This window comes from Stegodyphus dumicola, chromosome 11 (genome assembly GCF_044657685.1).
Source record: "Stegodyphus dumicola isolate Sdum_Otavi_A_Nest chromosome 11, ASM4465768v1".
Taxonomy (NCBI): Eukaryota; Metazoa; Arthropoda; class Arachnida; order Araneae; family Eresidae; genus Stegodyphus; species Stegodyphus dumicola.
The window spans coordinates 93,793,448-93,821,376 of record NC_140778.1 but is presented as its reverse complement, the minus strand read 5'-3'; the positions used below and the strand labels follow the sequence as shown (position 1 = coordinate 93,821,376).

Below are 27,929 nucleotides of genomic sequence, written 5' to 3'. Positions count from 1 at the left end.
ATAATCATTATGCTATTAATAACAAAGCAATATTGCATTCCTAGTATAAAAACTTAATATAGAATATAAAGGGAATACAACCTACATTAAAATAATCCTTCATATTAACAGTGTTATTTTCAAGAGTGACTCCTCCCAAATTTAATACATAACAAAGTACAGATGTATGTAAGTATTGGAGCCCAGCATATCTCCCAAATTAAAAATGGTGGGAAGACAATGAACAATGTTTCAGAAGTACATGACTGGTCAAAGCCATCAAGTTAGAAGGACAGAAGACAGTTGTAGCTAACTGGTTTGCCACCATTAAAGTAATAGAATATCCACACCGTTCTTCTGATTCTGCTATGTGTGACTTTTAGCCCTTTTTTTTTTTTTTTTTTTTTTTTTTTTTTTTTTTTTTTTAATCTAAAACAAAATTTACATGGCTGCTGTTTTCATTCTGAGAAAATTCATTTATAAAAGTGCATTGATATTGGAGAGAACAACTTTTAATTTGTACCATTTAGTTGAGCCTTAAAAATTTCAGAATGGCCCCTTGTATATAACCACTGAATTTATGCTGTGTACTGGCTCATGTATATAAACAGAAAGAAGATGTGACAGAACTTTATGTAATACATAAAATTAGCTTGTACTACACACCAAACCAGGTCAATGGTGTTAGCTTAAATTATCAATTTTATGTTAATAAAATAATATAACAAATAAACATCACTTACAAGATAAATGACTCAATAGATTCCACATCTAGCAATATAAAAGGGAACTCTTTCCAAGAATATTTATCTTTTATCCATTTATGTAAGATATTGACTAAATGAGATTCAACAAGATCTCGCATGCTCCTATATCCCAAAATGGAAGAAATTTGCTGTACGACCTGTAATAGGATACAAGATTATTTCATTAAATAAGTAATAGTCATCATTTAACATACAAAATTTATCTTAACCTGAAGAACTGCATTTAATGCAATGGATGCTAATATTCTATTTTTGAATATTTTTACGATAAATCAATTTAAGCAAGTTTGTTGGAAAATGAAATAAGTTACAACAAAAAGCTTTTGCTTTGAGTTTTAAAGGCTTGTTTCAATTACTTTCGGTTTTAAATTTGTGATGTACATAATTTTATACATTAAAATTATTTTGCATGAATAAATTTTCTTTGAAAATAAAATAATGTCAAAGGATTAAAAACACTTGTAAAAAAAGCACTAACAGCAGAAAGCCTTGACTTGAAGACTTAAAATGTGCAGTTCTGTGTGATAGCACTACACTTGTCTTGCTTCCTGTTAAGAAGAGAATTTACATTATATGAATGTAGTTTAGAATTTTATCCATATCTCTCCTTCTTATTATAGAAAGATATACAAATTTGTGCAAAAATTAGTGTCCAAAATTCTGCATGATATTACATCTTAAAGAAAATGAAGAAAAATAAATCATTCCTTCTTTTAAAACTGTAATATATTAATTACTGAAGATTTCATAAACATTATTAAAAATAAATTTAATAAAGAAATCTTAATTTTCTCTACAGATTTTATCAGAAACCCATATATGCTTATACAGTCAGATGATGAAACTTAGCATCATTGTTTATCAGGCCAGATGTTGATCCAAGATGTATCCAAAATAAACTAATTTAGACACAGTCAAGTTTCAAAGTTCAAAAGTTATGCAACCAAAAATGGTGGGAAAAAACTTTAGATAAGCAATTTTTAAAACAGGATACACAGAAGTATTTTAGAAAATCTGGAATGACAACTCAAATTGATGACAAAGTTATGAATATTATCTGACTTTGTTGAGGCAGACAATCAGTTGCGATTTTGGCAATAGGAATTTCACTTTATTAAGGATACAGCAAAATTTGTCAAGAGCTATAATCAAATCTAATTTTGTTGATAGGTCAAATATGATGAATATTCAAATTTATCAGGAATTACAGTGAAATATTTGTTACCTCTGACAACAACTTTCATGATTCCCCCCCCCCCAAATGTGCAACTTCTTGAAAAAACATATTAAGAACAGGCATGATATTGGAGATGGCTTGCTCTGTCTTTAGTAAGCTAAACCAAACCACTGATGGACTGTGCAAGCATACGCATCTCCTTGATCAATGAAAAAAATGTTTACAAAATTTATTCAATTTTTTATTTTATTTTAATTTTATTTATTTATTTTTGTATTTATTCCAGCATATAATTTATGAACATAAAATTTAATATATATTAAATTTTATTTTCATTGTTATGCTATAGTTTTATTTATTTGTACATGAAACATATCAATTACACACACATTTCCAAGCATATATGAAACATAAAAGATGAAATACTCTCTTTGAAGGAAATAAGCAAAATTTTTAAAATCTTAATTTTCTCTATGTTAGATCTTTTTTTATATTTTGCCCCTTTCCTTTCTACCATAAACCAAATTCTTAAAATTCCACTATCTAACACTAAGAGATTTTCCCTTTAAGTAATTATTTTTATTCACTTATTTACTTAAACAAAGGGAATAATTGAATTAATTGTAAATGCTAGATTTCTGTTCTAATGAGCTTCCAGAAAAATTTCACTTTATCCTCTTTTCTAACATTAGCTGTTTATAATTTATAATGACAAAGCACTTAAAACCAAGAGAGAGAGAGAAAGGGGGGGGGGAACATGAAAAATATATTCAATTAGAATAATCATGCCATCTGTTATTGAACTTCAAACAGGTTCCACAGCTTCAACAATCTGTGATTCAACAATCTGAGAGCCCCATTTTTTTAATGCATTATTCCCCCCCTTTTTTTCCTAAAATAACTAAAGTATTTTAGCAGGTAATACACATCTCTTTCTAAAATGCATAATTTTAGAAATATTTGTTGAAATTTTAGAGTGCATTTTTTTTATAAACTTCTTCTGTAGACAAATTCCAAAATTTCAGTATCTTAAATATACAGCTGAAAGGAAGCTCAATTATCATATAACAGAAGAAAAACTTAAATGCCAGTTTCTGAACATCAAAGAAAATATTAATCTTTAATATTAGGCAAAATCAAATTAACACATCACGTTCTCTACCTAGAGTAAATAAAAAAAAAGTATAAAATTCAATTTCATTCATTATAAATTCATTATGAAATACACTATAAATTATTCATTATGAAATACACTACAAATTTAAACTTACTTTAGCTGCTAGCGATTCATCTACTTTCTTTATTTTTACTAGTTTACACATCATGTAAATTGATTCCATTTCTAGACAGGGAAAATATACAATAATATGACCCAGGAAATGCAAAAACGTCCTGATCCTGTTTGAAATTTCTTCTTCATTGTTTTCAGAACTTGCTCTTGACTGATTCTACAATAAAAACTATATTATTTCAAGATTTAATTTAATTTACTACAGTTACTGAAATATACAATTATTCCATAATTACAAATTTTTGTTTAAATCCCCCAGATCAATAAATTTTTAACCAAATTCTTTAATTTTCATTTTATTAATAATTTAAGTTTCATAATAAGCAACAGGAAAGTAAGAAATTTTACATTAAAATAAGAAATATAAAGAGATAAAATGATACATACTTCTCTTTGTAAATAAGTAAAAATTTCATTGCACACTGATTCAAAAATGTCATCTATAATTATGCCAGTGACAGAAACATTGATGTTTTTGGCAACAAGGAGCCGTACTGATATGAAAGGACTATTTAAGAACTTGATGAAAGCATATGCAACTGAATCACTATTTGTTGCTATGCAGCTATCATGTGATGTTGATGATGAGCTTTCTGAACTCCATAATGATGAGGGTTCCATCTGTAGAATAATAGACATACTTTTTGCATTGCTAAAATATTCATACACAGCATGCAGAATTGACATGGCATTATTTACAACTGGCACGACATTATTATTGTACTATACTTCAGAGCATGTATAAAGATATGGTTACACACTAAACTGTTAATTATACCTGAGGAAAAATATTTTACAAATACGATAAATGATGCTAAGAAGAATAAAAGCTCAAACAATTTTGTAAAGGCAAATACTATCACAGCATGGAATGTGAGCCATTTCTGTGACATATTAGCAATGCACTTTAAGATCACAGATAAACTTTTTTACAATTCCTTCTACTTTGACATTGAAAATTTAATTGAATATTTTTTTGTTTTTTGATCTTAAATGAACCAGGAAAACGAAACATGTTCTCAAACCATATTAATCGACTTTTTTAAAGCTTTAATTTATTTTCCCCTGATGAGTTCTGAATTGGAGTTTCAGTAAAGGAAAATTTTTATAATTTGCATATTTTTATAATTTTGTATATTTTCCCTTTCACATTTTAATTTTTCGAATTTGTTCTAACATGAATTCTTATTTTAATTTTGATTTGTTTAGATATTGTGTTAAACATCTTACACATGTTTACAATTATTAATATTGTTGAGGAATTGCCTTGCTTTGATTCCACTTTAATATTTACTTTAGATACTTTATATATCTGTATATATATATGTGTGTGAATAAGAGATGAAACAGTTAAGTTCATTGCCAATAATTTGACTTTAAATGAGTATTTTTCTATAGAAGGCACCAATTATTTTGCAATAGCGAATGGATTAAAGTTAGAAGATCATTGAAAGATCGATTATGTAGTAGAAGATGCCAGGAACATTTTTTGAGGAATTACAAATTCACTTGATAATCCAAACATATCTTTATTACTTGTTGATTACTCTACTGCATGGTAAAGAACAATGCGGGCAATCCACATCCCACAATTTTAATTATGATGCATTATATTTTTAATAATGAATAGATGCAACCATGTAAAAGACAAGCTAGCAAGCATTGACAATGAAAGAAGGTGTGCAGAAGGCAGATGAAATATTTATAATCTCAAAGCACTTTGTTTTAATTCTGCACAGAGACTGGCCAAGAGTCCAATGTTTGTACACTTATGAGGTTATTTAGAGGACATTTGTTTTTTCTTTTTATCTCTAAATAATGAGCAGGTAGCCAAAATAAATTTTAAATTGATTTTATAATAATTCCACCTAATGTTTGGACTAGACATTAGAACTTTTTGGTTTGCAGATATTTTTCCATTGGGGGCTGAGATAAGTATTAGTCCTGATAGACAAAATTGAGACGAAACAATTTAGTTTGTTGCAGATAATTTGATATTGGATGAGTGCTTGACTAGGGAAGACACCAATAATTTTGCAGATATGAGTGGACTGAAGTTAGAAGATCACTAAAATATCAATTACATAGTAGAAGATTCCAAGAACTTTTGTAGAATTACAAATTCACTCGATAATCCAAACACATCTTCATGACTTGTTGATTACTCTATGGCAAAACACAGCGCAATAAGGGTAATTCATGTCTCACAATTTTAATTACGGTGTATTATATACACTCTGTCACAAAAAAATATATGCACCCAGAATGAAACAAATACCATCACGAAACTTAACATGTAGGTAGTGTATGAGGAGATAAACAAATGATTACAAATTCAGAAAAAAAAGTGAGTTTTATTAAAAAGTTATGGCATGTAAAAGGTTACAGATCAGTAGTAGTATAGTCACATCAGGCAGCTATATAAGCCAAAACACAGAGTGGCATTGAATCAGGTAGGTCACCTATGACCCCCTGCGGATGATCATGCCATAATCTTTGCAACTGGGCAGTTAATTCATCAGTATTCCGGGACAGCTGCAATTGCCTTCCAAGCATGTCCCAAACATGCTGTATTGGCAAGAGGTCTGATCAAGGTTCCCGTGTCCTGAATCATAGCCTTGAAGGCACTGCTGAGAGAGCTGCATAATATGTGGATGAGAGCTGTCTTAATCTGATAAATGGTACCTGACAACTTGATAGCATAGGCAGTACAACCAGCATTAAAATGTTTACATAAGTGCATGCCATCATAGTGCTTTGAAGGATTACTAGAGGTGAAACCAGTTCCAACAAACTGTCACACGTTTGTTAGAACTGTCCCCACACTGTCACACGTCGTGTAATTGCTGTATGCTGCTCAACAACAAATGCCGGATCAGACCGCAGGCCTGGCCGCCTCCACATGCATGAGCATTGGTCATCAGCTTGAGACTGAATCGGGATTTATTACTGAAGATCACACTCCTCCAGTCAGTCACAATCCAGCTTGCCTAAAATCTACTCGACACTGCCTATGACATGGGGTTAGTGGCAGGCATCTTAATGTCGTCGACAGCATGTATCAGGGTCAGCCAATTATCTCTGAATGGTTTCCCTTGGTACCACCAGTGCCTGGAAGGTGGTAAATGACGTCAAATCAATGCTAAGGACGTTGTTAGTGCAGAATGGCCTCTCTTATGATTGTTCAGTCCTTGGACTCATTTATACTCGGACTCTCAGACCCTCCACGACGGTAGAGATTCCCTTCTGTGATCCATTGTTGGCAACACCGAGCAACTATCAGATCACTCCGCTCGGAGTGAGGTGGTGGCCAATAAACCTGTTCGACCAACCTGCTTCTCTATGGCCTACTATACGCCTTTTCTTGAAGCCCAACAACTGTTCATACTGCCACCGGTTTATGACTCAGTGGCATCTATAGTCACAGTACCATCTATTTAAATCCACAGATTCGCTTGAATAGACCTACGTCATGAGCAATCATGCTTTTAAACTCTCCCAGCTGCGCATCTCATATGCACATAGCATGCTTACTTTTGTCTCATTGGAGTAAAAATTTAAATCATTTGCATATCTCTTACTTACTTTTTTGCTGAGTTTCATAATTGTGGCTTGATTTCTTCTGGATACATATGTTTGTTTGGGACAGAGTGTACTTTTAATGATGAATAGATGCAGCCAAGCAAGAGATGCCCTTCAGCTATCAAGTGTAGGTGGCAAAAGAGAGAGCACAGAAGGCAGCTTATTTATTTATAAGTATTAGAGCACTTGTATTAGTAGCAGCTTAAGTATCAGAGCCCTTTGTTTTAATCCTGCACAGCGATTCTGCAGGGATCACTGTAGTTCTGCAGGGAAAATGTAGGTGCTTTGAAGGGGTTGTACTTTAATTGAAAATTAGAAATTTAAAGGTCTATTATCAAGTTACTCCTATTAAGTTTAATTTGTTAATAAATTTGTGTCACATTTTTATACCTTACATACACATATATATTATAGCTATGAACATTCATGCATATAAACGAATGATAACATATGGGCTAAAGTGATACAGTTCTAACCAAAACCAATACAGATATCCCACATGAATAACAAATCTCGCAATGTACATGGTCTACTGGAAAGTTCTGTCCAATAATGTTATTTCAAGTTTCAACATGCATGCAGGTATTTATTTCAGACATGTATGGTTCTCTCTCTTTGGTTGTGCTCTTCTAAATTAACAGAAACAAGAGTTTATCATATCATTATTATTAAGTGACATACAATTGTCTAAACAGGGCTACCAATAAGTTCACAACGATGTATTTTGTATGAATTTCAACATGGAAGAAATGCTTAAGAAACATGCCAAAATTTAGTGAAAGTTTTTTTTGTCAAAATGCTGTTTTTGATCGCACATGTAGGAAAAGTATTTGAAGCAGGCAATTTCCAGATAAGCCACACTCTCAACAGCCATCTTTGATCAATAACTATATTTGCAAGGCTAAGATATAGCAAGATACTTTCTTGACAACATCTGAGATTGCAGAAAAGCTTTTTCCAATCACATTATGTTTCGGCTATGCGGGACTTGACGTAGAAAGGGACAATTCTCAGAACCCGCACAATTCCAGGAAACCCACGTAGCTAGGTTACCATTTTCACTTACTACAAAGACTTGAATGCCAATCACTAATAGATTATCACTCAGATTGGGATCCCGTGAGGCTTCAGAAGCAGAACTTTCGTCTAATTGGTTGTCTCTACCCGGGACCGTTTTGAAAAAATTCCACGTAGCCGCAACATTGTTTCCGTAGCTAGGCGGGACTCTTTTTTCTAGGAATCCTCCTGTTTAAACCAGTGCTACCAGAATCTCATTTCCCAGAAAAGTCCCATCTAGCAGGGACTGTAGCCATGTGTGATAACCTCTTAATTCAGCTCAACAAACCATTTCAGACCATATTTGAAAATTAGGATTGGTTTTTAAATATACCAGACGGTTGCCTCATGAGTTAAGTGAGAAAATTTTGTATGATCAAATTGTCATTAGTACATCTCTGCTTGCCCAAAACAAAGATGAACCCTTCTTGGAGTGGATGATAACTGGTAATGAAAAGTGGGTTACCTACGAAAACATGACTACAAAAAGAGCATACTGTGAGGCCGAAAAAAACCTGTCCTCACCACTTCTAAATCAAGCTGGAGCCTGAATAAGAGAATGCTATGCATATGGTGAGCCTTCCAAGAAGCAACACATTATGAGCTTTTTAAACCTAAAGAATTTAGAAAGATATGCCAGCAAATGGACGGTTTAAACAAAGCAGTCAAAGAAAAAGAGATCAATGATGTTCAACAGGGAACACATTATACTGCATCACGATAATGACAGACTACATGCTGCTTTGGTGACTTATCAGAAAACAATAGAGTTAAGTTAGGAATGCTGCTGCATCCACCATAATCCCCTGACTTAGTACCCGCTGATTATCACATATTTCACGCCTTTTAAAATATTTTGAAGGGGAGGAAAAAAAAATAATTGGAACAGGTATTATTCAAGCACCATTTCAGTTTTTGCCTCTAAGGACAAAATATTTCTTGAAAATGGTATTTTCAAATTACCATCAGGCTGCAAAAGATCATAAGAAACAATGGAAATTATATTGTTCAATAAATATTATTAAAGGTATGAAATATGTATATTTCTTTCACTGCTCAAATGGACAAAATTGTCTGGTAGACCTTATGTAATATCACATACAGAAAGACACAGAATAAGTTGTTTTCCCACATCTGCATAGTAACAATCACTGTTATGAACAAAAGGCAAAATAATTATCATTCCCTGAATTGAAACAATTTTCTTTACAAGCAAATGAGTATGTGATTTTATATCTTAAAATTTATAATTTAGAAAAATAAGCTTTAATGTTGAGAAATTCTGTGAACAGAAATGCATAAAATAAATCTTTATTATAGAAAGCTACTCAAAAACATTCCAAGCATTAAAACAAATTTATGCCCTTGACTTTAAAATCAGTAACATAAAACAAACATATGTTTTTATGATAATTCCTTTCTTAATTAACTTTCAGATTACTTGACTTTTCTTCATGTGGAATGTATGAAATATTGTTATTAAGTAAAGAAAAATATGAAAATATAGTTTTCTAATACCTATTTTTTTCCTAAATTTCTAAAAAAAGTAGTAGAATAATGCTCAGCCAATAATGTTTCTGAATTTAAATATCATATAATTAATACACAATAACACGCCGAATAAATACTAATTCAGAAGTCAAACAACAAAAATCAGCGTTATACCCACAAAACTTTCACAGTAAAAAGTTCTGTGAAAGTTTTGTGGGTATAACGCTGATTTTTGTTGTTTGACTTCTGAATTAGTATCATATAATTATTTTATAAATCCTCACATGATCAATGTCAATAATTTGGATTTATTTCAAATAGAGCTATCTCTCTACAACTTGAATTAGAAATGTCACAATAACATTGTCATGGAGAAGGGGGAAAATAATGGTGGTGTTATATATCAGTGAATTTTAACCAATCGTGTGGTATTTTTAATTTATCTTTCATAATACAACAGTACCATTCGGTAAATGTTACATTAATAATTTTTTTTTTAATTTTTTAGTGGCAATAAGACTGATTATAAAATATCTGCTATATAAGATACATCCTGCAAGAAAAAACAAGGAAGAATGATCTTGTTTGTTTACATTAGCTATACATATGTCACATAAGATCTGAGGTCATCTGCCTTGTTTGTTTACACTAGATATACATTTAGTCATGTGATCTATGGTCATTGGAATGTACCTCATTCAAAAACAGTTTCCTTATTGTAGGAAATAACAAATGCGATTTATGTTTTTCAAATATTTTCATGTTAAAGAGAGAAATGAAATCATATTTTACTTCATGACAAAGCTCCCATGGGCAGACAGAGGAAGAGTTCTGCCATGTATGTGTAAATATCGTCATTTTTAGCCATTAGAAATTATACATATTCGAAGTTTATTTAATATTTATTTAGCACATTGGTTTTTAATTTACCCAATTAGCTATTCTAATTTCTTACTTGAGGATTTTTTAATAATATTTGCTGTTACAGTAATTTTCTTTTAGGGTCACATCAAAGCAGATTTTATCTTGGTGATTAATTAAAATTTAAAAATATTTAAAAAATTACTTTATTGTACTCTTAAAGGACATTAATTTAATTAATTTTTATCTGGCACTTTCTTTTAATTTATTATTTTCAATTATTTAAGATTTCACACTCTTTTAGATACAATTCAGAAACATGGCTCTGTTGAATCTTAAGCTGCTCCTACGAGGGGGGGGGAAGGAATTTTAATATTATAGTAAAAAATTTTTATATTAATTTTATTAGGTTACTTTATATTAATGCTATTTTACTGAATAGTTTTTGTTTCGATTTTGAAGTGTGTATTTCCTGTTGGACTGTTAACACCTTTCTGGACTTAATTTTTAGATTTAATTATGATATCTTGATTACTTAAGTAATTTTGAAACATACTGCATGACTTTAATAATTTACTATCTAATTTGAAATTTCTAAACTTTTTTTATTTATATATATGTAATAGATTAGAGATGTTTATTGCATAGATAGAATGATGAAATTTTGAGACAAACACAGCACTAGATATAACATATACTATTTCTGAACAAAATAATCCTCAAGACACATATTCTGATTTGCATATCATCATGAGCACAATCTGCTTCTCATATTTTTGGAAAATTACATCTTAAGACAATAGATGATATACAGAAGTGAGCTGCTGCATACTAGTTGGAAGCAAGCAAGCAGGAAAGAGCAACTCATTCATATGAAAGCCTGGGAGAGAACCAAAAACTTTTGATTTCAAATGAAATTTTATTCACTGATTAACTAAAAAATTTGGCTTCATCGATTAGCTTTTACCGATTAGCTTCACCGATTAGCTTACGATTAGCTTTACAGTGTAGCATTATGCAAGTTTGTATGATATGGATTAATTTAAATACATTGATATATTGAAAGAAGCTATTATTTTTAGAGCTGAAAAGGGCAATACCCAAATTAAAATGAAGAATAAAAATAACTACTGCCTATTAAATACAGAAGTTAGCTTTATATATATATAAAGAGAATAATTATATAATTAATATAAACCAAAAGTTGTAAACTATCTAACTGAAAGACAAAATTACAAACATTTTGAAGCAAAAACTTGAAATATAAAGCTGAAATAAAAGTAAATAAATGAAAAAAATAATAATTAAAAAATAAAAACAAAAAATAATAATTAATAGGATGACAATTCTTGGATTTTGTTACAAAGCGGCTAAATTATCTACTATTATTTAATATTTAATGATTATTGCTTTGTTTTTGAATTAATTTACATTTATGTCAGTTTTATTTTCCAAGTTTTTACTTCAAATTGTGTTTAATTTGTGTCCTCTAGTTAGTTTACCACTCTTGGTTGATATTAATTCTATTTATTTTATCTCTTTTTTTATTTCATTTACTGGTTTTGCAGCATTCTGGGTGACATTAATAGTATTTATTAATTAAAAATTGAATTTGTTTCTTCATATATATCATTTCTGATGGTTAAGAATGGCATAACATTTTACATTGCAGAAAGATTTCTGAGACTGATAGGAAATAGTGCTAAAATTTTTTTTCTATTTTAAAGGCTCTTTCATTAAATTAAAACATAATATCCAATTAACTGAATCATAATTTATATTTGATTTATAACTAAGTTAATCAGAAATATAATTCATGGATAAAATGTGCAACAAATATATAATTTACATTTTTAAAACAAACTTTTTCCTTATAATAAATGCATCGAATATATTACATTTATAATTGCAAGCAAGTTCTGCGTCATCAGACAGGAAGTGAATCTTGATCCTTTTTGTTCACTCTCTCTTTTGCTAATAAAGAAATACAATTAACATATTATGAGCATAAAATACAAGGAAAATATTTTTCAAAGAAAAAAATTAATTTTTAATTTCTACAAATTTTTAAAAACTTTCAAAGAAACTTTCTATAAACAAAGAAATCACAGTTAATAAATAAGCTATTTTTTTACATGTTCCTCATTATTAAGATAATATGTTTAACATATTGCATTATTTAATTTATAGTATAATTCTTTGAATAGAATTCTCTTTATTTAAGGTACAAGATTTTTATTAGAATTCTATTTTGTTTTCCTTGCTTTGGGGAAGGGCGAGAATTTTCAGGTAAATTATTATAATTAAAATACATTGAAATGACTCATCTGCTAATTCTGGATACAGAAAAGCAATCATTTTGTGGAAGAGAGAAGTCAACTGATTTCAATGTTCCTCTTCCTAACGAAGTCGCACTGAAAGTTGATTGAATTCCTCTTTTCTATTATGTTCTTTTTCCTTTGAATATCATTGATTTTTTTAACTGGGGTATTGCTAGTTTAAAGAGTTTTCGTTTTAACATTTATTAAAACCTTTATTGCGTTTAGAGGATTATGTGAAATTTATTACTTATGAATTTCAACTTATGAAACCTTTGGTCTTTGTGAAAAATTGGATCTAAATTTCTTACTTTATGTTTTTACTTATATATACATATACATATATAAATGTATGTATGAAGGATTAAAAAATATGTAACAATGACTTAAAAGAGGAATTGAAGAGCTATAATTTAATGTATAAGTCATATATATATGTGGGTTCTTTAGTTTTGAAATCACAATTCATACTCAAACAAAACAGATTTAATGAAACATTAATACATCTATAAGATCGTTCATCTATTAATACAGCATCTATAACACCATTTATCTATTAATACAAAATCTATATCATCTTACATCTATTAATACATGTATATCATCTTACGTCTATTAATACATCTATATCATCTTACATATCCTCTCTTAAAACAAAGTGGCGAGAGTTCTATCAATTTCACTCGTGCAGTCAATAGCTAAAAATTAAACAGCGTGTGAGGGAAAATATTAAGCTAGGGATTAAAAATTCCACATTCGGCCTTCCTGCTATCCATCGACCTTGACGACATTATTCTACTCTTGACATCATAAATCATTGGTCATCTTACGTCATCGTTGTCTTCGGTAAAAGAACCATCATCAAGAATAAGTCGGGACCTGAAAAGAAATACGAAGGGAGAGGGGAAGATTGTGCGCTAAGGACAAAATTGAAAGGAAACATCGTAATTGTCCTTCATCTTTGCAACAATAACATCGTCAACACTCCCTTCTATTTTTCAGAAACTTCATCTAAATCGAAAAGTATCTTCAATCTTTACATTTTTGGAAAAGTTTATTTCATCTTAAAAATAACATTAACTGAAATAAAAGTCATTATTAGGTGTGAAAATCACAGTACGGTTATCAGTTGTATCACTCCAGATTAAAACGTCATAGTCAGTATTATTCTATACATCTTCTGCTTGAAAATTAGAAGCATTCTGTTTGCTTACTCCAGATATAAAATTAACAGCTGATATTGCTTTAGGAAATCTTGTTTTGGGGACAGAAGGTTCTTCAAGGGAAGATTTACGCCTCTTATATGGCCTTGTCTTAGGTTTAGTTGATTCATAAGTTGAAGTCCTTTTAGATGATGTTGCAAAAGCAGCAGCATCCCACAGGTCTCCATAATGTTCCCAATCATCAGCATTAAGAATTTCTCGCAACTGACGAAACTCCTCATGAGTGATACACATTTTTCTTTCCAACTCTGCTTGTTTAGCAAATAATTTCTTCTCCATAATTTTTCTCATGCGATTCTTTTCAAAAGGTAGCTTTTTTTGCATTTTCAGTTTAACATGTTGAACTCCTTTTTCTTGCTCAGAGAGGATTTTATCTTCAGTTCTCATCTGGAATTTTGCAGCTTCTACTTCATTCTTGGCGTCTAATAGATGTTTCTGTAACATTTCTGCAGTCTGTTCTGATACAGAAAGTTTTCTTTCCAATGATCTAACTTGTTGTTCAGTAGCATCCAAATCCATTTGTAAAATAGATTTTTCTTGTTTTAATTGTTCTTTACCTATAATTGGTAAACGTCTGGGTCTCAAAGAAATAGGTTGGTCATCTTTTAAAATAAAATCCATTTCAATATTAGTAGATTTTTCCTTTGGTTTGTCTTCTTTTAAGTTTTACAGACATACTAGGATCTAGTTCTTCAGCTGGAAGTCTCTCTTGCTGTTTACTCTTTTTTATTGTTGATGTTTCTGTTTCACTATTATTATCTTCAACCAATTTCTCAATTCTTTCTTTTTCTATAACTTCTTGGCTCTGAAGTGGGTTTTTGGGAATCATTAATTTTTCTATTACTCTCTTTGATTTCCTGAACTTTCTTAGGTGATTTTTTTCTTTTTCCTTTAGGAATGGAATTCTTCTTTTCCTCTACATTTTGCATTTTACCTTTTCCATGTTTAACATCACTTTTCTCTTCCTGATACACTTCTTCCTTTAATTCATCTAAAGCAGCATCTGTTTTTTCTATAGGGTTATCAGTTCTATTAAGAATATATCTTTGAATTAAGTGTTTAACTTCCGGCCTATATGCTTTATTAATATCTGAACAAATATCTAATCTATTTTCTTGATCAACACTTATATACATTAAATTCGATTCATTTTCGTCTTCCTTTTCATCTTCTGCTACTTTCATAGATATGCCGTTCTTGTTTATAATAATTTCCATTTGCGAAAGCAATTCATTTCCAACAACAGCATTTTCTTTCATTGTTCCTTGAAGCACAATATAAATATTTGATTTAATTTCGCAGTCATCAATTCGTGTGGAACCTTTAAAATAACCAATAGGTTTTACTTTATTACTACCAAATCCTACTAGAATCAAATCGGAAGAATTAATACTAGGTGAACTAATTACTTTATAAATATTTTCCGATACTATATTTATATCACTTCCTGTATCAATCAGAGCTTTTACTTCTACATTATCTATCGATACAGCTTTATGCATATCATTTAACTGCTTCTTTACAAATATATGATTCACTCTGGCAAGGTCTTTTATATGTGTCTTATTTTTTATACATTCTACAGCTACGTGACCAAATAAATTGCAATGAAAGCATTTTTTCTCTTTGCTCTTATTTCTGCAAAAATTCTGAGCGTGACCAAGATTTCCGCAGTTATAGCAACGAATATTTGTTTTTATTTTACTTTCAAAATGGTCGCTTCTGGTTTTAGAATTAGGCTAAACGGATTTGTTTTTATCATTATCTAATTTAATTTTTTTCATATATCTTAAGTTTTTCCTGAAATTCTGCCAAAGTTTTACTACCATAAAGAATAGCTTTATTAAATGAAGAATCGTTTATACCTTTAATAACATATTCAAATAAAGCAGCGTTTTCAATATTACCTTTAGAACACATATTTTTAATTACCAAAAAATTTTCATATAGAGATTCCTTTTCCTGCATTTTACGTTTCGACAATAATTCGTGTAAGAGTTCAGTATAACTCTGATACTGAACTCTTACACTCTGAGCAGAGTTATACTGAACATCATATTCATTTATTAATAAAGCCTTAACTGCATTCCACGAATTAATTTTCATTTCACTTTCAATAAATAATTTTGCTTTGCCAGTTAAAGATTTTTTGGTGAATATCAATTTCTGTAATTCATTTAGTTTTAACAAATTAGATACATCCTCAAAGTTTTCAATGAATTTGTCAACCGAATTATATGGATTGCTATCAAATTTAGAAATCAAGCTTTCAATATCATTAAAATTTATATACGAGTTTGAAAACTGTGAAAATGGAAATTGAACTGATGACTTACTAAAATTTTGTTTTAGCTCATGATTCTCATCAACAACAGCAAAAGAAGAGTCGTTGAAAATTCGAGCAGTTGATACATCGATTTCACTATTAACAGGAGTATTTCTTCTTTCATTCAATATTGCTTCATATTCCCCTATTTGTCGTCTGTAATTTGATCCTGATTCTGACACCAATTTTGTGGGTTCTTTAGTTTCGAAATCACAATTCATACTCAAACAAAACACATTTAATGAAACATTAATACATCTATAAGACAGTTCATCTATTAATACAGCTTCTATAACACCGTTTATCTATTAATACAAGATCTATATCATCTTACATCTATTAATACATCTATATCATCTTACATCTTTTAATACATCTATATCACCTTACATCTCCTCTCTTAAAGCAAAGTGGCAAGAGTTCTATCAATTTCACTCGTGCAGTCAATGGCTAAAAATTAAACAGCGCGCGAGGGAAAATATTAAGCTTGGGATTTAAAATCCCACATATATATATGTAATAGATTCAAAATCAGAAATTTGGATGACGTAGAAGTGATGATCCATAATGACTATGAAATTGAAGGCAAATGCATTACATTTTTGATAATTTTGTAGCAAAAAAGCGTTTCCACGCTTTGGCCTGTGCTAGGCCAAAGCATGGAAAGCAAGTGCGTAATGTTCAGGATGAAATTTTAAGTCAGACTGAGTTAGTTTTGGTTATTTTGGTCTTAATTAGTTAGTCTTAATGTCTTAATTAGTTTTGGTTTTCAAAGCATTTTGATTGGATAGTTAACACTGCTGTAAAATTATTATTGGCTGCTTGAGTTTTAGTTCAATTTACATCACCAGAATTACGTAAGAGTCATATGACATAGATTTTTCTCAAAATGACGCAGTGCAAATAGATGTTGCTATTTTTAGAATAGAGAAGGGAAATTAATTTATGCTGCTAATTTAATCTTTTACATATTATTTATTTTCTTACATATATATATATATACCGCATTTCAATGGCAATTACTTCAAACAAAACTAAAAAGACAATATCAAATGCCATTTGATAATATTACAAATAAAATAATAAAATTCTACCAGGAAACAATGATAACTTTAAAATAAAATGCAATCTTTAGTAACCAAGATTTAGATTCATTTCATTTCAAAAGCCTAAAAATGCTATAAAAAATTATACATTTAAAAACAATTTCAAAACACAAATTGCATAACTTGGTTAAATTCAATATGTAATTCACATAAAATTTTAAGGCAACTAAAAGGGAAAAAGCATAGCTATACAATAATAGTATTGATCTTACCATAAGACACGCAGCAAATGAAGCATGTGGAATTTACTTCTAACTCTATTTGAAGACATGTTAGAACTATCTTTGAAAATATGAGGATATAATAAAGGAAACAATTCCAGAACAGCCTGACATAAGTCTTGCATCTTACCCAGTTGGTTCAATATAAGTCTGAGGAGAAAATCAAAATCAATCTTAGTTAGAACTACTTTCAAACATTAGTTAATTAAATAATGGTTTAAAGTAAAATATTAAAAACACACACAAGATAGGTAGAGGTTAACCCTATTTTTTAAGGTCTCCATCATAATTTATACCTCAACTGTTTCTTGCATGATCTAAAATGATCATTTCCTAACTCAGCCATGACTATCAAAATATCTAATTTTGCCATCAATCTAAAGTTTTTTGCATATTAAATAAATCAATGAATTACTTTTGCTTAATATAAAACTGTATTTAATCATTTCTTTTATCCTTTCTTAACATAGCGCAATTTACTATATATACTTAATTTGAAATTAAATAAAATGATTCTTTAAATTATTTATCACAATTCCTCAAAACTATTCTACTATTTTATTTCTTGTCAGTAAAGCAGGTACTGTACAAATAAATTTCAATGGTAGCAAGTCAGCTCATTTGTTCTTGACATTATTATGATTGTTGGAGAAGACAAACAACAAGAATCATTCTAATATTCGTTAATTTTGCAGGACTAGTTTTTATGAGTTAACTAAAGAACCACCTTCCTCAGCTCATTTTTAAACTATTATTTTAGTACTTACATGCATGTGATTTTTAATTTTTAAATCTTAAGGGATTAATCTTAGATCTTAAGTTGCTTCAATAACTTTGGACTAAGATGTCTGTAAAACAAAAATTAAATGCTAAATTTAATAGCATGATTACAAGCTGTTGAAAATGCACTCCAATTAGCAGTAAGTACAATAGAAAAAAGAAGATGATGGATGAAAGATATAAGATGACTGGTTCACTTTACTAAATTCCAGTTGTTTTAGGAAAAGAAATTATTAATCCAAAATAAACTGGATAATTCAAATTATGGCAAAGCATTCAAGGGTTATCTGTCTAAGAGAAGGGATGCTTTAGTGGAGGACATTTTAAAGAGAAACTGGCTTGTATTCGTGTTATATATGGGGTAATAATCCCCATGCAGCTAGCTGGTTTACTGGGATTTGAACTCAGTTGTAGTTACCAGTGTTCAGTTATTTCACTGCTTGATTGCTGGATGGCTAATACAAAACTATGGTAAAGTATGAAGACTGTGGATGAATATTTTAGAAAGAGCGGAGCATTTCTGAAATTACTAAACAAAATGCAGTTTTTATTTAAGTATTTTTCTTTGAACAGTCTTCAGCAGCTTTGATCAGGATAAATCCAATATGTAAATTGATAATTGCTATCAATAATCCTCTTCTTTATACAAAGTACTTTTACAGAAGGCCAGAATCATTTAGAATGGTTACAGATAAGCAAAAAGTTTTTAATGCAACAAGTTAACGACTTTTGTTAAGTAAGTTTTGTTAAGTAACTAATTTAATATGTTCATGTATGTAATTAAATCTTCTTAAAGAAGGTTTATTGCATTTTCTTCTTAATTTTTTTTTAACCAAGCAAATGGTAAATGAACAATATGATCAAAATTTCAATTGTTTTGTAAATAAAAAAATTTAATGATTTTAAGAAAATGATAGGTTTTATTTCATTAAATGGAATTTTTACTGATTTTGTTTATTATGTACAAATTCAAATATCAATTTTCATTTGTTACTGTTACGAATTTCATATATATGTAAATAATTTGAGAAAAATCGCTGCATCTTTTGTATAACCTAACATGAAAAGTCTGAAGAGGGCAAAGCTTTGCCCAAAATATAAGATTACAGGTCAAGTCTATTTAATGTTGAGTAAACTTGCTAAATTGATTAGATATCACGAAGTTGGCAATGATTTTGGTGACTAATTTTTTTGCCAAATTTGGCAAGAAATTTCCCAAAGTCACCAAATTTGGCAACCATCTGGCAACATTTTAGTCCAGTCCCTATATAACTATAATTGGTACAGTAAATTAATAATTGTAATGGATTCCTATATGGAACTATAACCATATCCATCCCTTGTATGTCTTTCAATAATTTTGAGAAGTGGAAGGTACTAGAGATTTGGCAGCCAGGGAAAAACTACATAAGACTGGAAAAGCAACAGTTTCTTAGTTTTTAGTTCACAATTGATTTTGGTGCATAGAGATTAGTGCAAGCTTTATCTTTTAGGTGCACTTTGCATTGTGTTGTGTTTAACATTAATAGTAGTTTCAAATGTAACTACTGATATACTCAGTGATATTGTGAAGAGCTATACAAGTATTTTTGAGCAAAGTTCCAGAACTGTAAAGTTTTTATTTTGGAAAAATAAATTTTATCAAACTATCATTTGTTCTGTGTGCATTCAATCGATTATGAACCTGCATGCATGCAATGTTACTAAAAAAACAAAAAGCATTCTCAAAATACAGTAAGCCCTTTTCTCACAATTTCACTTACATTAAATTTAATGCTGAGTTATACCAGCTTGTATAATCTGAATTACTATTCTAATTATTTTTTTATAACTCATATAATTTTTTAAACCTTGGAAAAGTAAAATAAGTTGTAAAAAATCAGCCATGAGGTAATAATAGAATGAAACAAATAGTAAAAGAATGTGGGTATCAAAAATTATACTGCAGAATTTTAAAATCTAAATAGTATTCTGGAATGCTTAAGCTGCTTCCTTAAAATAAAAAGCTAAAAAGTTTCAAATCAGCAGAAGTATTTAACATAAGTATGTCTATGTAACTTTTAACAGTTTAGATTTTTTCAGTCCATATTTTACTTTAAGACAAGCAATTATAATAAAAAAATTACTTTAAAGTTGATAAGACTTTATCAATAACCTCATCAGCCAGCTGCTTGTTCAAAAGTATACATCTTAAAGACTTTAAAACCTAGAACAAAATTTAAATTTATTAACAGTGAGCATAGATTCAAAATAATTTAAATTAAAGAATGTGTTGTTAAATAAAAATGGTTAAAAATAATCAGATAAATACTCAAATTTCTTAAGAAATTTTTCTTTGATATCATGAAAATAATTTTAAAATTAGCTAAAATTAAGCCTTAAAGAGACATACTGTGCCCACAAAAATATTGCTGTCTTTTATGAAGAAAAGTCAGCATCAGATAATCTCTCAAAATGCAAGGTATGTTTTAATTTAAAATGAAATTCAATCTAAGTTTGATTTTGATTTGATTTTAGTTCAATCCCCCTTTTAAATCTACTCAATTAATTTTTAATTGTATTAATACAGATGAGCAAAAATTTTTTAATGCAACAAGTTAACGACTTTTGTTAAAGTAAATAATTTAATATGTTCATGTATGTAATTAAATCTTCTCAAAAAGACTAAAATCGATAGGGAAGAAAACTACAATGTAAAAAGCTCAAATTACAATCTAACATCTCTAGGAAATTACCATTAAAGTTTCTAACCATTTAAGTTTAAAAATATGAAGGTAAGAAAATTTTTAAAAAATTGTAATTTGTTCTTGATAAGTATATTTCAGGTTAAGCCTGAATGAATTTTAAACTAAGCAGTAATAACAGGCCTATTAGTTTAAGAACGAGCTTCACAAAAATTGTAATACAACATAAATTTTCATATTTAAAATGAGCTGATTAAAATGGTAGAGCTAATAGCTGGGGAAAAAACTGCTATGATATTATCTCATCAAACATTAATGCTAAGTAGAGATACACACATTTATTTAATAACGAAAAGGATTATTAAAAATGTAGCTATGTATTTATTTCACTGAATTACATGTACACAAGGCTCGCAACAAACATTTTGTCAAATGGCAATATTTTCAGTTTTGGCAATGCCACGAATCCATGAACTAAAAACAATAAACATCTGAAAAAGTTCCTTTTAATATTTTTAACAAATGGCAAAGTATGCATACAAATTTTGACAATGAGTTAATGTGCATCAAGATCACACATGACTTACACTACATGAAAATAAGAAATATATCTAATCTATTCACTGGATGAATAAATAGAATGAAAGAGCTATTCAAAACCAGTTAACCATGCAATTCATGTAAATTTAAGAACACATTAAAAAAAAGGTTTTTAAGATGGCGATTTAAGAAAATTTCCATGCATATTTTTTTTATTAGTAAAATATGAAGTCATTTAATTTTTCTTTCAATGTTTTCTAATACCTTCTCGAACACTGTGCTCACAACACAGGCAGTTCTATACCATACAATAGGAAGATTTTTGTTAAATTCCAATACAGAATATCTACAATATGACAGTTATAGGTACTTTAGTACAATGACATAAAAAAAAATTCCATTCCAAATCATTACTTTTAATCTGCATATTTTAGGTACTAAAATTGTTTGCAACAGTATAAGGAAAAACTTTTTGCATTAATAAATGAGTACAGTCAATTTTTTTTTATGTCTGTTATCACCCCCCTTGTATAAGTTTTGTATCAGATGAATACTTTACGGATATAAGAACATATGTATATAAGAATATGCAACCAACATTTACAGCCTGGCATTTTTTCTTTTGTTTTTCCCTCTTCTGCTTTCTGCATGTGCGTATGTAGGCGTGAAATAGCAATAAAGACAATGTATTAGTATCATTATTTACATGTTCTACCCTAAGACACTACACGGAAGAGACAGATGCCTCTGTGGAGGACTTTCTACCAGTCAATTCACGGGATTCGGACCTCAAACCAAACTACCAGTGTTCAGAGACTTTACTGCTCGGTCGCTGGCAGGTCTAAATGAAATGCATACTAGGCAAGTTTTCATATTATTTAAATTTAGAAATTTTATGAATCTTTAGACATTCTTATTATGTTTTAACGAATAGTATAATAACAAACATTATGGTGAAATTAACTATGCTGAACATAACATATCATTCAAAGAAATAACAATTTGTACTGCACAGCTTTTAAAATAGAAAAGTAATTAAAAGAAGCACAAAATAGGGGAGAAGAGAGACTAACAACTTTGCGACAGATATATATATATAATTTCATGGCCTAAAATTAAGATTCCTTTGCCTATTCATTATGTGTTAGCGTATCTGTCAAAGAAAAGCTCTGATGAAACAGAGAACCATGTAAAAATTCTGAAGTTTATTAAGATGAACTTTCAAGATTTAAGTAATTTATATTCAGGAATACACCTTTACTGTTATTTTTAAAACATCTTTACTTAAAAGATTAAGAAGGAATATTTATTACATCAAAGCACATACAGGCTGGCATCCTTAACTTTTTTACTACGAACTACGCAACTAGATAGGATACATATGTTCTACTAGTAATGAAAGGGATACTAACAATGCTAAGAATATAAATAATTAAGTTATCTAATACTGTAAATCATGCGTGCGTAAGGGCTGATCTTTAGATAGGACTTTCTAAAGGCTTTAATCACATTTAAATGGGGAAAAAAATAAAATTCTTATATAACAAACTTTTTCTGTCTTTAGAAACTAAACTGAGAATGAACAAAAAATGTTCAATAACTTTATCAACTCAGTCGATACAGAAGAGTCGCACAAACTAAACCCGATGAAGTCTGAGATGGTGATGAATTACTGAAAATGTTGAGTTTTATGATATAAGGGGTAGGTTATTCACAACTCATAATATTTTACTGCATACTACTCTAATGAAAGTCTCTAGCACAACACAGAGCACATTCTTTATCTTTCACTGTGTTATCTTTTAACTTTTTTCTCGTCTTCCAGCTTTCCATCTTCTGATTTACCTTTATTTTTATCCTCAGTCTCTTTCACTACTATAACTATTTCACCAGCTCCTAAAAGTTCTCGGTTTTTAGCCTGCCACATCTACTCTATTCTCCAATATCACCACATCAGTAATTTCTTTGTAGCCTACAATTTCCTTCAATAAGACCATTATTTCATGATTGTTTGTCTCTCCTCTGTCTTCCTGAAAGTTGTTTCCTGAATGATACATATTTATTGCTTTGTATAGGAGAGACTGTCTGGCCTACAGCCTGATCTTAACCCATCACATTTCCATCTTTTTTTGTACTAAGTCAGCACTATCAGAAGGTCATTTCTGAAGTAATGAAGAGAGAGGTACAGCAGGATGTGAAGAACTTCTTTAGATTGCTGGGCACCAATTTTTACCAAGATAGTTTTATGAAATTCATTTCACAGTATGACAAAATGGTGACTATGTGAAAAAATAGCCAAAAAGTTGGTATTTGGTTATGGCATTGAATCATTCTATTGGTAATAAAGCTTTCTTGTGAAAAAATATGACAAAACTTGATTGTAAAAAAACATCAAAATGTCCCTTGTTAATAACATAAATCTGTCAAATATCATTATGACACATTTGCTATAAATACATACAAGTATAATTAATATACTTATATACTACAACACATTTTTCTAAATGGTGGAATTCTGGAATATTCTATAAGAATTTCTTCATGAATTTAATTAATAAAAAATCAAAACTTTATAAAAGGAAAGAGCTGAAATGCTCTTTATTTCAGCAAAAATTTAATCAGAAATTCTTTTCCTCATTAAATAAGTTATATCATTTTTGTCTTGATCACATGATATAAAACTTAATTATATTGTTTGGATTTCAGACATATCAAATGTTCTTATCTTATTTCATTTCAAATGGTTTTAAAATACATGTACTTAAGTAATAACAAAAATATTTCTTAGTTTGAAGATTGATAAATCTCCTGATTTTCACTCAAATTCAGTTATAATATAATACAAAAAAAAAAAAGGTAATGTGTCATATTATTATATTCTATCTGATTAACTTCAAATGAAATATAACTGTTAAATTACCAAATGCACATCAGCTACCCTTCTGAATCCTTGATCATTTCTAGATATAAAGGATAACATCTGTTGAATCATATTTTGAGGAAAACTTGCAAGCTCATCAAAATATGTATCACTATCAATTAAGCTGCTGAATTCTCCAAGAATTTCCAAACATTCCAACTGCTGTTGGACATTATTTGGCAAGCCTTTCACATCCATCAATTGTACAGACTCTGGAAAATAAAGGCAGATTTTCATAACTAGTCAAAGTAGGAAACGACATTTAATATATATGACATAAAGTGCATAAACAAAGATTATGCATTTTTTAATTTGGAATACTATAGCAATATAACATGTATTAGAATAAAGAATGTATTACTCTCACCAACATGAAATTTTAATTTCATAAAAAATTATGGAATAAATAGGTAAATAAATATTGTTTAAATTGTTAAGCAGATATTTTAGATGAGACAGAAAAGTTTGTTCTGCATATCAATACTTTCATTAACTATGGAAATAAAATTCTTAGATTATAAAAATGGTTACATTTCTTTTAGTTATTTAGTGAGTGGAAATGAAATAAAGAGTACCACTATGTAGTAATGCTTTAACTTTAGCCATTCAGCCACTATGTATAAAGTTAATCAGGGGGAAAAAATTAAATGATGGTTGAAATAGCAATAAAGATGTCATGTAAAAATTGTTAATTTCTCAACTTGAGACACAGGTACAGGCTCAAGGCTGGCATCTGTGCATTCTCTTGAGTATATACTAGATATAACTAAGGCTTGTTAACTGTTAAATTTTTGCCCCAATTTTGAGGGAGAACATCATAAATGGCAATATGATGGTCTCAGACACTTATTCCTCTACAACAACCTCTCAAGTAGACTTTTCGCTCATCATGTATTTTGAGTGCCTTCTTTCTGCACAGATAGTATATACTCTCTATACCCTAAACATTCATGCCTTCTCTGATATTTCAACCTGAGTCCATCAGTATAGTAGTTCACTAGCTACACTAGCTGGGAAACCTATTTGACACACTATATTATTTCATGATTGAAAACAAAATTTAAACTCTTAAAACAAAATTTTGAAGTTTCATAAGTTCATAAGTTAACCCAAAATACAATAAATAATATTAGGTAATACAAAAAAATCTGAAAGGTTTCAGATTTTAAATTATATCTAAAGGGGAGTTTTTTTAATGTTTTGTGTATTACCTTTATTTATTAGATATCATGTTCTTTGCACTTAAACAATAAAATTCAGTTCAATATAATGTAGCAAAATAATTTTAAAATGAGCATATCTTTAGAATTTCCAAAACACAGTTCTGCGCACTGGAGATAAAAAGATTTTACATATATGAAACTAATTAAATTCTTTTTTCAAATACTTTCTGAATTCTTGGTAAAGATGAAATCGCTAAAAAGCAGAGACTGTCAAAAACTCTCCATATGAATACAAACTCTGTTGTAGATTTTCCGACAAATTATGAGCATTATTCCAACCCCTTTTACACTTGATTTAGATAAAAAATAAAAATTGATTTACTCATACTGATTAAGTTACTTTTCATATCCTACAAAATAATATTATCTATCTTAATTCTATAATGTAAAAAATATATTGAAAGAAAAAACAACACTCTATTTCCAAATACCTTTATTTTCCATTCTTGGAACAAAACTGTCAACTTCATCTTCAAGATCATCTTCTGCAAACGCATATTTGTTTTTTCTCAAGGAATGATTGAGATTGCCCTCTGGCTCAGAAAAGTCATTGGATACATCTAATGTAGAAGTCTATTTTAAAGAAAATCAATATATCAATATCTGTTTAAAAATTCATTTTTATGTACCAAGTTTTTATTGATATTAATAATTGATAAAACTTCCTACTTACATTGTGATTCACATTTTCCAAACTGTATGATAAAAGGTAAGTCAGCATTTCAACAGGAACAGAATTTGCAACTGTTACAATAAAATTGTTTGGGTACTGAACAGGAACAGTCTGTTGACAATGTTGCTTAAATACCATTAAAATGTGCTGTAAAAGGCCTTTGATTTGATTTGTTTCATCAGACAGTAAATTATTCTCCCGCTTTTTTGATATCTCAATAAAAGCATGTAAAGATTTCTGAAAATAAAAAAAATGAAATTAACCTTAATGAAAAGAAGAGGTGAAAGGTTTTACTACATTTTAATTACAGCAGTGGTTCTCAAACTTTTTTGCACCTTGCATCTTTTTCACCACTGCTAAAAGATACCCCCTTCCTTTCCAGTATATTTTTATAAATTAAACAATAAAAAGTACAAAAAATGTTGTTAAATACCAAAACCTGAATAAACTAGTTTTTATATGTTCACAAACTAAAACTAAATAGTTAACAGCTAAATAAAAGGCTCTCTGCATTGCCCCCTGAAACCACAAAATTTCTCCCCAGTTGAGACTAGCTGAAAAAAGAATTCATTTTATTTCTTAAAGTCATAATATTTCCCGTGCTAACTAAAAATTTACTACACAAATTTTAGTAATGATTATGTTATCGTGAAAGACTGAAATTGGAGAATGTCGACTTTCACCGGAGAATGTCAACATTCACCAAATACATCGGTGAAAGATCGAATATTTCTTTACATTCTTCTACATTCGGACCCTCACCGGTGTACGTCGACAATCACAGATATGCTCTGGTGTAGGTCGAAAAGATAGGAGTATATGTACACGCTGCTATTCCAAAAGGAAGTGTTCCACAAATAAATGCAGTTGTAAAAGCAAGGGCCTTTTGTGCAATTCAAAGTGTCATAATAGTTTAAGTTGTTGCAATAAATAAATTTGAATCACATAATTTGGTAAGTTTATAACTTCTATTATTTTCCTTTCTCATTTTGAATGTAATGTGTGTTTTAAGTTCTTATATTCTTAAGTTCTATTCTGAGTCTCAAGTGTGTTTTTTCGTTAAATGAATTACGGAGAAGGAAACATAATATTCTTATATGTTCAACATTCACCATTAGTACATGGTGAATGTCGACATTCACCAGTGTAAGTCAGAAATAAGAGTATTTGGAAAATATTTCGGACATACACCAAGCGACTATGTGAATGTTGACATTCACCGGTGAAAGTCGACATTCTCCAGATTTCGGTGTTTCACTGTAACAATTATACACTTAATAAAAAGTTATTAATATAAAATTTCAGTTAAAAACTAACAAAATATAACAGTAAGTAAAAAACTTAACAAATTTAATTTAAGAATATGCTAGGTTCTCTCTGAAATTATAATTTTAAATTCCCAGACTGTCCCAGTTTTCCCATGACGAAATAAAACAGTTTCTCCAACCAAACATAACAAAATAATTCTCAAATAATATGAGTAGTTGAATAATTTAATGCATTTACTACAAAATACATTGCAATAAATATAAACATTACAAAAATTTACTTCATCTCATAAATCATCATTTAAATTTAATTTATCCTTGTTATTATAAAGCAAATGAAAGAATTTTACATAGGAAATATGCATCTGAACCATTCAAAAAAAGTAATTTAAAAATTTTCAGATTCGGAGATAAACTGTTCATTCTGCAAAAGAATTTATACC

General features: G+C 29.5%; 1 protein-coding gene across 4 annotated transcripts in view; it reads right to left on the bottom strand.

Moving 5' to 3' along the window:
* tefu (Serine/threonine-protein kinase tefu) overlaps window positions 1–27,929 on the bottom strand; it is a 240,355-nt gene that overhangs the window by 149,209 nt on the left and 63,217 nt on the right. For all 4 annotated transcript variants that reach the window (XM_085827007.1, XM_085827010.1, XM_085827009.1 and 1 more), the window contains 9 exons: window positions 26,219–26,455; window positions 25,977–26,118; window positions 24,323–24,534; window positions 20,305–20,384; window positions 17,390–17,548; window positions 12,103–12,178; window positions 3,602–3,835; window positions 3,195–3,371; window positions 723–883 (listed from right to left, as the gene is read on the bottom strand). In XM_085827007.1, coding sequence (XP_085683133.1) covers window positions 723–883; window positions 3,195–3,371; window positions 3,602–3,835; window positions 12,103–12,178; window positions 17,390–17,548; window positions 20,305–20,384; window positions 24,323–24,534; window positions 25,977–26,118; window positions 26,219–26,455 — 1,478 coding nt within the window. The remainder of the gene's footprint in view (window positions 1–722; window positions 884–3,194; window positions 3,372–3,601; window positions 3,836–12,102; window positions 12,179–17,389; window positions 17,549–20,304; window positions 20,385–24,322; window positions 24,535–25,976; window positions 26,119–26,218; window positions 26,456–27,929) is intronic.